This window comes from Sphaeramia orbicularis, chromosome 10 (assembly GCF_902148855.1).
Source record: "Sphaeramia orbicularis chromosome 10, fSphaOr1.1, whole genome shotgun sequence".
Classification (NCBI taxonomy): domain Eukaryota; kingdom Metazoa; phylum Chordata; class Actinopteri; order Kurtiformes; family Apogonidae; genus Sphaeramia; species Sphaeramia orbicularis.
The window spans coordinates 36,586,118-36,596,469 of record NC_043966.1 but is presented as its reverse complement, the minus strand read 5'-3'; the positions used below and the strand labels follow the sequence as shown (position 1 = coordinate 36,596,469).

Genomic DNA, 10,352 nt, shown 5'->3' with positions numbered 1-10,352 from the left:
CAGAACTTTTGTGTATTCACAGAAGAACATGCAATGAATGACTTACTTTATTAAGATACAGAACTGAATGATACAGAAGATCATTCATCCTATTACCATCAGACTCCACATCACCTTAGTCTGATGACTGGTGGACTGATAATTACTTGTAAAACTGTATATTTATTTGTTTTTCTTTATTTTTTTGAGACAATGGAAAAAATTATTTCCTCCTGGGGATAAGTTACGTTTATGTGTATGTTTATCTGTATGATAAACTCTTTTTATTTATATAAGGTGTATGGTTGTGTCACAAACTGCCGTACACACAACTGTGGTTCTTTCTGAGGTTTCTTCCATATTTTCTCATTTTAAGTGTTTTTTTTTTTGTCTTAACTAAGTGTAGGGTTAAAGGACAGAAGGTGTTGTACATTACACAAATTGTGAGGCACGAGACAAAATTGTGATTTATGTCAATAAAATTGATTTTTCTGTCCTGTTAGTGTGGATCTACATTTCCTAAAAACCTTTAGGTGCTTATAAATAGGTTTAATGAAGAACTTTTCCATAAATCCAGACGCTGACGTTTTTGTGACATTGTCTTCAGTTTTAACAGTGTTTTTTTCCGTCTTGGTCCTATATGCATTAGATTCATACACACGTTTTATACAGTATGTAGACTTGAACATAAAGGATAAATGTACAAACAGACACTAGAAAATTCAAGAATGGCTTTATTTACAAAAACAGAAATACAAAATATATGACATTTGATAATATATACACTATACACTTCAGGCACTGTTGTCACAGTTTGTTTCCACTAGATGTCTCTGCTCCTCAGTCTCTGCTCCTCCTTATCAAAACCAGGGTCTCCAAATGGATGAAGAAGGAGGTGACACTTCCCCTTGCGTCGGGTGTCTGGGGGGGTGGAGGTGCAGGGCAGGCGTCGGAGTGTGGATGGCGTGTGAAGGCTGTGGGAGTGTGGAGGAGGTGGCGTTGTGTGCAGATGGAGGTGACAGGCTGGTGGGGGGGAAGGAGAAGTGGCAGGCAAAGGACGGGAAAGTAGGAGAAGTGGCATAGGTAGACAAAGGGGAGAACCAGGGGGAAGGGGGCGGGGACAGGTAGTCATGACGCGGCGTGGAGCAAGATGGAGGCAGAAACAGCAGCTTGGGAGGCTCTTCTTTCCTCTCAGACCCTGTAGGAGGCAACTCAGACAGCGTCAACTCGAAGGCTGCAGCTGATGATGAAGTGTGTGGCCTCTGCTGCTGGTTCTCAGTGTGATGTTTCAGACCCTCCATTAGGTGTGTTCTCTGCTCTGGGGTTATTTTATGCATGTAGCTGCTCAGCCGGGCCATGCACTGCTGAAAACCTGCACCTTCAATGGTGAAGAGTGAGGAAGAACAGGCCTCTGAGTGATGAAGACTCACCTCAGGAGCATAAAGCTTCATCCTTCCTAGATTAGGGGAGTCTGCAAAAAACAGCACAAAGGTGTGACTTAAACACACAAAAGGAGACAGGATTTTCCCACACCCACAACACTTTTTTCCACCAACCATTTGTCCCTTTTGTCCACTTTTGAAGATATTCCACAGTCAGGTCCAAAATTTCTGCTTTCTCTATTTTTGGATTCTGCAGTCGCTGTGGGTCGTAACAGTGACAGATACATTTTCAATTCTGTGAGGTTATGACAAATACGACAAATAAACAGAGCGGTTGGATGTAATTTGGAGACAAAACGTACTGGATCACATGTAGAATTCAACAGCAAAGTCCTCAACTCAGACAGACTTTGATTTATTCGATCCCTCCTCTTCTTCTCCACAACAGGTTTCAGAATCTAAGAGAGAAACGACATATATGACATCTATAACTACGGAGATGAAATATAAGCTAGATGGACATAATTCTTCTTAATATGATTTTGTGTTTTGGTTTTATTTGAGCTAAAGAACAACTGAATTTCCTGTAGGGAGTGAATAAAGTTCTTATTCAGCCTTCATTAACTTTTAATCCAATGTAATAAATTGACTGTTGCAGTGAAATAAAATCCTATTCATAAAAGTTTAATAGTTTTTGTACTGTGTGTGTTTCAGATATATTACCTGCACTTACAAAAGTAAATCACCACTGCAGAATGAAACATGTCAGGAAATCTGAATCTTAATCTGCAGTTTTATTATATACTCTTGGGTCAAGGCTCAATTATTTCATTGTCTTTCTAATGAATTAAAGAGCATTTGAAGGAGGACAGTTGCCACTAAACCTTATTTATAGATTAGGCTGCAGGTGATCCATAAATAATATATGTATTAAACCATAAAGACACAATGTTACCTACCGAGGAAAAGGTGACTTTTTTCAGTAAAAATATCAATAACTGAATGTAACAAGTGTCTCCATCCACTGTCATTGATGCAACTCCATGGGTTTTACTGGTGAATCAGTGTTGTAGAAGATGACAGTGTTTCCATGGTAACTACAGAGCCTCTGAATGTCCAAATAGTCATATCTGATGACCATGAAAAGATGACAAACTGCATTTTACACCAATTATTTTGATAGGATTAGTGGATCAACAGCTTATCAGTTGAAGCTTTTGGTCGATGGTAGATGTTTGGGTCTTTATGGGTTAATTTGACCCTGTTGATTAACCTCAAGTAAATTCAAAGGTGCAAAGATGACTTCTTAGATAAAATACATAATTAATTAATGCAAAAACGAGCACTTACAGCAGTCATTTGTTTTATTGTATTAGGATTAGTGGATCAGATGTTGTTTTTTAGATCAGTAGATGGTTTTGGCCTCCAGTGGCTGTTTGGGTCTTTATGGATTAATAAACCTATAATAATATGAATATAGCTTATATTAATAAACGCAAAAGTACCTATATCATTTTTATTTTATATCTCCAAATGGAAATAAATAAAGAGCATATATTTCCTACCCTTTTTCTGCTCCTGGCGTCCTCCTGAGGTAGTTTTTGTAGTTTCTTGGTCATGTTGTCCGTCGCTGTCCAAATGTCCTGACAGTCGCGAGCTGCAGCAGATGCAATAGCCTCTCGCGTGACCTGCGGGAGACTTTAAGTGGTCCTGGTGTTGTCTCTGATTGGTTGACAAGTGTGAGTGACGACACTTGACTGAGAATGAGTAGATTGTATGATATGTTTTGACTGAAACTGACCCTTGAATCTTTAAAAAATAATAGTAATAATAATAACAACCAGGATTTAAGAATAACTAATGGATTAACAATACTAAAATGATAAATATATTCAGAAGTACATGACTGTAATTTGTTAATATTAGAGTGTAGAAAATACGTTTGAAACAACAGGATGCTCTACTGAGTAATTGGGCAAGTACTCACAAAAGTAAATTGATTATTAGAAGTGTATTTATTATATCAGTGCCTCCATTCCCAGTGGATGCATCTCTGAAGTGAGGCCATGGGAAACCAAAATTTTCCCGTGGGAACGAAATCAAAGTGTGAACCTGACATTTTATGATGTGTGAGACATTGGCACATTGCTTGAAGTGAAGAAAAAGACCAAATGAGAACAAAGTGAAAGAAAGTTTTGTAGTACAGAAGAAGACGCATTAATCAATTTGAGGGAATCATGGGGAATAAGAAGCCTAGTTTCTGCTGTATCTGTATGCACAGCCTAATGGAGGGAGGTGAAATTGTGTTTAGATGCACAAATACACGGAAAACACGAGTCAAAGGCAGCAGACTGCGTTTGGCTGATGTGACAGTGTGAAGCTGCTCATTACACCTGTGTGTTAAGTGTGCTCTGCTCCAGGTCAGCCTCATACCTGCTGTTTGGTCTTCACACAAACTCTCTCCAGAAGCAGACCAGTTGTTTACTCCGCTGGTTTTGAGTTCTGCATGCTTTATTTGATTTGAGCCCTTCCGTGAAAGTGGTGGATACACCCCACGGGTCACGATATTAGAAAGAAACGGTCTGTTTCTCTGACACCAAAGGGCGCCTTTTCACTAATTAGTTTCCATCACAGGCTCAGGCGAGCACATTATGAGCATATTATGGGACTTATTTATGGGGCGGGTCCACGTGGCCTAAATCCCTTACACACTTTTACACACACAGAAAGAAAAAGATGTCGAACAGTTTGCCTTTTAATCTCTTTGTAGTCTGTGTTGCTCTGATGACTGCACAGGTCGAAACCCCCTGTGTTTTTAGGTCTGCAGAAGATGGATGGGATGGGGTCCACGGAGCTTTACGTCCAGCGTTGCCATAGTTACCGGTATGTGATCTAAAGCCTACACTAATCGCAGTCTCTTTGATTTTAAGCGGAAGTATCGTTGCCTCTGAAAAGCCACTTAATCTCTCTTGCATACCCGTGATCGGATCATCCCTGTGTTATCTCCACACTTTAGCCTATTATGGGGATCAGGGCGACCATAAATGCAGTGCAAAGAAAGCTACCCCAAACTCACAGCTGGTCAACCTTAACTCCAAGCTGCATCCTTTCAGATGCAACTAAAAAAAGAAAAGCACATGCATTATAATGAGGGATTGTGCACATCAGAAGGACCCATCCAGAAGGCCAACCACACCCACTCCAGACAAACACAAGTCTTTAAGGCGGACATTTTCAGGTGTGAACTGTGCAGTTTGGTGTTTCATGACCCTAGTCTGGAGAGATGAGGGTGTGGTGTGTGGGGGCAGGGAAGGACATAGAACAAAAATCAGCTTTACAGCAGGCAGATAAGACAATAAACAGCCACACTGCCCCAGGGTAAATACTGAATGAAGGATTTTATAGGTTAAGTTTATATTATTGTGATTTAGAGACAAGGTGTGGCGCAAATTGGTGTGTAAACACATGATGCAAGCATATTATTCAAACTTAACTGTTCGCTATTGGAATAATACGTTCTGCCGGCTGTGATATCAATAACTGTATAAGACTGTCAACATGTGTTTGTGAGCCTTTACTTTAAGTTGTTGGTTAAAAAAGTTTGCTTTTTTTTTCTTGTTTATTTTAGTGGTTCATCTGATGATCATCAGAAAATGTGGGTCATAACATTAAAACACCGTATTAACCATAAAGACCCAGTGCTACTTTTGTGGCAATTCCCAAATGATTTTCTTACCCTTTCCTAAGTGATTCAACACCATTTAATTTAATTTTAGTATTTCGCATTTTCCAATATTTAATGTGCTGGTCGTTTAACTGTTCAGAAAGGGTCAGATTAAAGTTGATGATTATTGTATCAAAAACAGAGAAAACTGAAGAAAAACTGACTTTTTCAGTAAAATATATCATTGACTGAATATAAAACAAGTGCTTCCATCCACTGAAATTTCATGGGTTTTTACTGGTGGATCAATGTTGTAGAAGATGACGGTGTTTCCAAGTTCACCACAGAGCCCCTGAACGTCCAAATGGGTCATATCTGATGACAATGAAAAGATGAATAACTGTATTTTACACCAATAATTTACATGTATTGATAGGATTGGTGGATTAACAGGTATTAAACATTTTAGATCAGTAGATGGTTTGGGTCAGTGGTGGATATTTGGGTCTTTATGGGTTAAACTATGCAAAAACCGTTTGTGGATTTACAAATCAGGTCTTTTCATTGTGCTTCACGTGCATAAACATCGAGATAAAAAGAACAATGAAATATCTAAAGTTCAACTTGTGTTTGTTGTGGGGACAAAACTGCATAAACCAAACCAAATATAAGTTATACAAAGCGCATGGCCCCGAATGGCTCCATTGTATATTTGGGGTGAAATAAACTTTAACTACATTGTAAAACTGTACGTCCACTTTAAATTCGGTTTGTTTGTTTTTTGTTTTTTTACATTACCATTATTATTTGGAGTGTGTCTTTTGTCTTCCAATAACTCAGGAGTTCTTTGAATTAAGTTTTGTGGTCATCCATAACAGAGGTTTTGTTCTTCCTGATGGCGTTCATTTTTGAGAAGGCCTGAGATCTGATTGGCTAAATGGATAAGAGGCGTGGCTGGAGGGCGTGGCTTCGCATGGGGGTTCAAGCATATTAGATCAGGGTAGGGGTCAGAGCGTGTGCCATATCCTACTTGGATCTGCACGACTTCCGGACTTACACCTGAGACTGACCATGAAGGTCTTACCTGCGCCGGAGACCACCAGACCCAGGACTATCAGAAGGGTAAAGGAACACAAAACTGTGATGGTATGTCTGAGAGAATGTCAAAGCATCATAACAAATGCGAAGTGTTTTTTTTTTTTTTTTAATTTCCAAGATTTCTAAGCCTGTGATGGAGAAACGCAGACGTGAGCGGATCAACAGCAGCCTGGAGACACTCCGACTTCTGATGCTGGAAAACATCGATGATGAGGTGAGTGTTTACCTGTGTGGGTTCATGGTGTGTGTATGTGAGTCTAGTGATTAACTTTTCTGATTGTATTGAATTGTCTTGATTTAGAAACTGAAAAATCCAAAGGTGGAGAAGGCCGAGATTTTGGAGAGTGTGGTCCAGTTCCTGAAGACCGAGAATGAGGTGAAGAAGAGGCAGCGGGCCATGAAGAGAGTCCGAGAGCAGCCCCCCTCCAGCAGCCACTACCAGGAGGGCATGAGGTCCTGTCTGCTCCGGGTCAGCCACTTCATAGCCAGCAAGACCCAGGAGCCGGAGACCACCGCGGGTCTGGGCCCCCTCCAGATGCCCCCCACCCACCTCTCTGGACCTGGCCAGCTGCAGAGGGTGCTGATGTCGTCCCCTCCCACCGGTCCCGGCCCCTCTCCTCATCACCTGCCCCACCTCCACCGCCCCTACCTGTCCCAGGTCACCTCCCCCCTCTGTGACACCAGGTCACCGCTGTGCACCATGGCCTTTTCCCCCGGAGCTGAGTGTGTGTGGAGACCATGGCCTCAGTGAAAGACACTCCTAACACTCAGAGAAGATCTATTTGACATTAGCTTATTTACTGTAGCGGGCACCAGCCGGTGCACATATATGTATATATTCACAGCAGGATTCAACTGAACAGCACAACATATTTTTGCACAATACCTCAGAAATCCTTTGCTGTTTTTTTCCCGTTATTATTTTTGATGTTTTGACTTTTTGATTTTTTTATTTTTTTTTTTTTTTACAACATCACTGACATGAGGATTGAATGTTTTTGCTTTTTTCATTCTCTTTTTGTGTAAATAGTTGGTTTTTTTGTGTGGATCCGCCCATGCAGGCGCCTTACTGCTTTATCATTATTATTCTTATTATTTGATGATGCTGAAGCATGTGCCGTAAAATCATGTCATCGAACAGTACTTATCTCGGTCAAGAGTTACTTGTTTTTGCTCTGTATAAGTGTTGCACATAATCTTTGATCAAATTCCTTAATCATTTGTGCAATAAACGCGCAGTTTCCTGCTCATTCCAGATCAGAGTGGCCTGTTTGTGTGAATTGCTCATCTCTCCAGTCTTTAGATGAGGACGTTTAGCAGTTCGTTCCTCTAGGTGGGGCGTCAGTTGTGGCATCAGTTTGTCCATTGAAATGTTGATGCGACCGGTTTAAGTCGCATATTACACAAGCACAAAAACAAAAGTGGTCTTTAAAGCCGTTCTCTTAGTTTCATTGTTGTCACTGTTCATTTCCATTTTCCACTAGAGACAGAGTTTATTTCAGGCTTTAGGGACCCTTTTGCACGTGTTTTAACATTATTTTTACAACTTATAAGTGCTGAATGGCACCTGTGTGTTTTTGGACAGACCAGCAGGTCAGTTTATAACCATGTCCAGATATCTCTGAAAGAATGGTGTCTTATCATTTTGGAGAATTATTATAACCATATATGTGCGCAAAAAAGTAGAAAGTACAGCCACGTAAAATCCTTTGTAGTGAAATCAGGTCACCCATATGGAAATGTAATATATTACAGAAGTTTTCTTAGTAAACGGTGTTACATAGTGTAGATCATTCTGGTAAATGTTTGTGTATTTGTTAGCTGTGTACTAGGCACCGTACTCACTAGCAGTGCGCATGCTCTGTAGGTAGCGATACGTTACTATTACAAGTTAGTTACACTCGTCACTCATTTCAACACATAGTCTATAGAACTGATAAACGCGTATAAAATAACCTGTAAATATACATGGTCACAGATATTTGAAGCAGACATGCCAATGCGAACTTATATATTCTGTTGGCCATTAAGTTGGAATAAATTAGTTTTCAGACACATTCGTCTTTTTTATTCATACCTTTGATCAGGTACAATGATTATATACAGATATACTCTATGTGTGTTTAATATTGGGAATACACTCCAGGAAGAATAGCGAGATGAAAGAATAAATCACATTGTCACAATCCTATATTTTCAAAGGAGGTGAATATTAAAAGGATATGACATTTGATTGACGCGTTTCTCCATAATTATGCACTGAGAGAAAATATGAGTCAAACGCACTATATTAGGTAATTAGGTCTAAGTAAGTAAGTAAATAGCACTGAACTGGACAACTTTATACTTTCTAATTACTACTACCAGTCTATAAATACGGAATAAGGTTTTATTTAGGTCTACTTGTATTTTGTTTCATTTAAAGTAAAGATGAATTGAATTTCTCTTGATGGATGAGTAAAGTTCGTCTCATCTGACCATAAACTACTACAACAGTGATTTACATATATGTCGTTTCTGTGTCTCCGTGGGGCTCTGACCTGCTTTTGTAGATTGGACACTTGAAACTGTCTCGGTGCTGAACAGTGTTTGCAGCCTTTCCATGATCACTGACGTGTGCTTTTCTGCATTTGAAAACCAGAGCTTAAGCGACCCCATTCCCAGTGATCAACATCTCAATGCTGACATGATCGTCTACCATCCTGGAATAATGGTTGTTCACTGTCCTGTCCATTCTCTGCCCCCCAGTCCAACACATCCCCCCTTCTGATCAAGGGGACATGGTCATGTTTTACACTGGAGGGTAACTTGTCTTTAATGTGACTATTGTTTGCTGAACAACTTGGGCAATAGGTTAATCCATGTTGCGCAAAGAACAAGAGTTTCTGCTGTTGTTGTTGTTGTGAATCTCTTTAAACCTTGTAATGTTCACCAACAAGCATTTGGCTTCTGGGCCACGAAAAAAACTTACCTTCATTAAATGGGTTTAAAAGCAAACTAAAGGTTTATTTTGAAGCTTTAATATTAGGCCTGCTTGTGTTTCAGAGCAGGCATTTTTCTGTAAGTGTGTTGAGTGCATTTATTTTGAGTGCAATTTGTGGAGAGAATTTATTTTTTTTAGATATTTATTACAAGTCACTGTGTTATTATGTGTATTATTATTATTATTATTATAGTAAATATTATCATTGTGTAGTATGTGTACAAATACCAAACGACCTTTATCTATCTATTTATTTATTAGTTTACTCTACTTTTTATTTTAAACGTATATTTGTTGTATTGATGTATTTTCTTCCATATTGCATTGCTGGTTCCAGTTCTGTATGTAGAAGTAGGTCTATAAGACAGGCTTCAGAAAGAAACTGTTGTATTTCAGGTAGATAAAATGACAACTAACAATTATTTTAAAAATAATATAAATTTAAAAAAAAAAAAAAAAAACAAGTGACTTCAACTGAAATTCCAGATATTTTCTTGTGTTCTTTACACTGTGCCTCTTTATGGTCCCTTTAAGGCTGCCTGAGCATCCCTTATCAATGGAGGTGTCAGTCCCGGATGCTCCTTTGTACCTTCAGGCTTAAACCCCTGGAGAAAGGCCACAGGACTAAGTAAATCAATTAAAACTGGAATCAGATTAGGGGTTCATTTGATTAAATAGCGTCAATATGGTGGAATTTCATTCTCAGACTAAAGGGATGAGGATTAGTCCGCTGCGGATGTATCTGCTCATGTCCAGTTTGTTTACCTTAAACAAAAAGCACACGGAAATCCATCTTAATAAGAGTGTAAAACTACACTAAAGAGACTGTGAAAAAGACTTGGAAACGTACCAGAGATGAACACCTAAATGAGCAGCTCTGCAAGCGTGACAAATCACATTTGAGCCTCATCACCTTCCTCACATAAACCTCGCTTCGGTATCACATCACCAGTCCAGTTTGTGGGGACTTTTTTGGGTTGCTTGTTTACACTTTATGGAGTAAATGAACGCGAGACTTCAAAAAATGGTCTAGTGAAGAAATCGCGAGACCAACAACAAATGTCACGTATCCAGAGATTTAACCAAACTTAGTTTAAGTTACCTGGAGATATCAACACTTGGAGTTTTATGACTTTAACCGTGCCCACGTGTCATTTACGTTCACGGTGTGAATGTTCAACGCCTCAACCAACTTCCTGACCCCACGCGCCAGGTGCTAAGCGCGTGCACGAACAGGACATTTGTT

The 10,352-nt window shown here is 39.5% G+C and overlaps 2 protein-coding genes across 2 annotated transcripts; one reads left to right on the top strand and one right to left on the bottom strand.

Moving 5' to 3' along the window:
• Positions 1 to 839: 839 nt before the first annotated feature.
• her11 (hairy-related 11) lies at positions 840 to 3,035 on the bottom strand. The gene is made up of 4 exons (XM_030145077.1): positions 2,927 to 3,035; positions 1,724 to 1,819; positions 1,532 to 1,620; positions 840 to 1,404 (listed from the first exon to the last, which is right to left on the bottom strand). The coding sequence occupies exons 1-4, from the start codon at positions 2,978 to 2,980 to the stop codon at positions 840 to 842; spliced, it is 804 nt and encodes a 267-aa protein (XP_030000937.1). The 5' UTR covers positions 2,981 to 3,035.
• Positions 3,036 to 6,081: 3,046 nt separating this feature from the next.
• her5 (hairy-related 5) lies at positions 6,082 to 6,874 on the top strand. The gene is made up of 3 exons (XM_030145076.1): positions 6,082 to 6,147; positions 6,242 to 6,337; positions 6,425 to 6,874. Exons 1-3 carry the CDS (start codon positions 6,097 to 6,099, stop codon positions 6,872 to 6,874), a joined length of 597 nt encoding a protein of 198 aa, XP_030000936.1. The 5' UTR covers positions 6,082 to 6,096.
• The last annotated feature ends 3,478 nt before the right edge of the window (positions 6,875 to 10,352 follow it).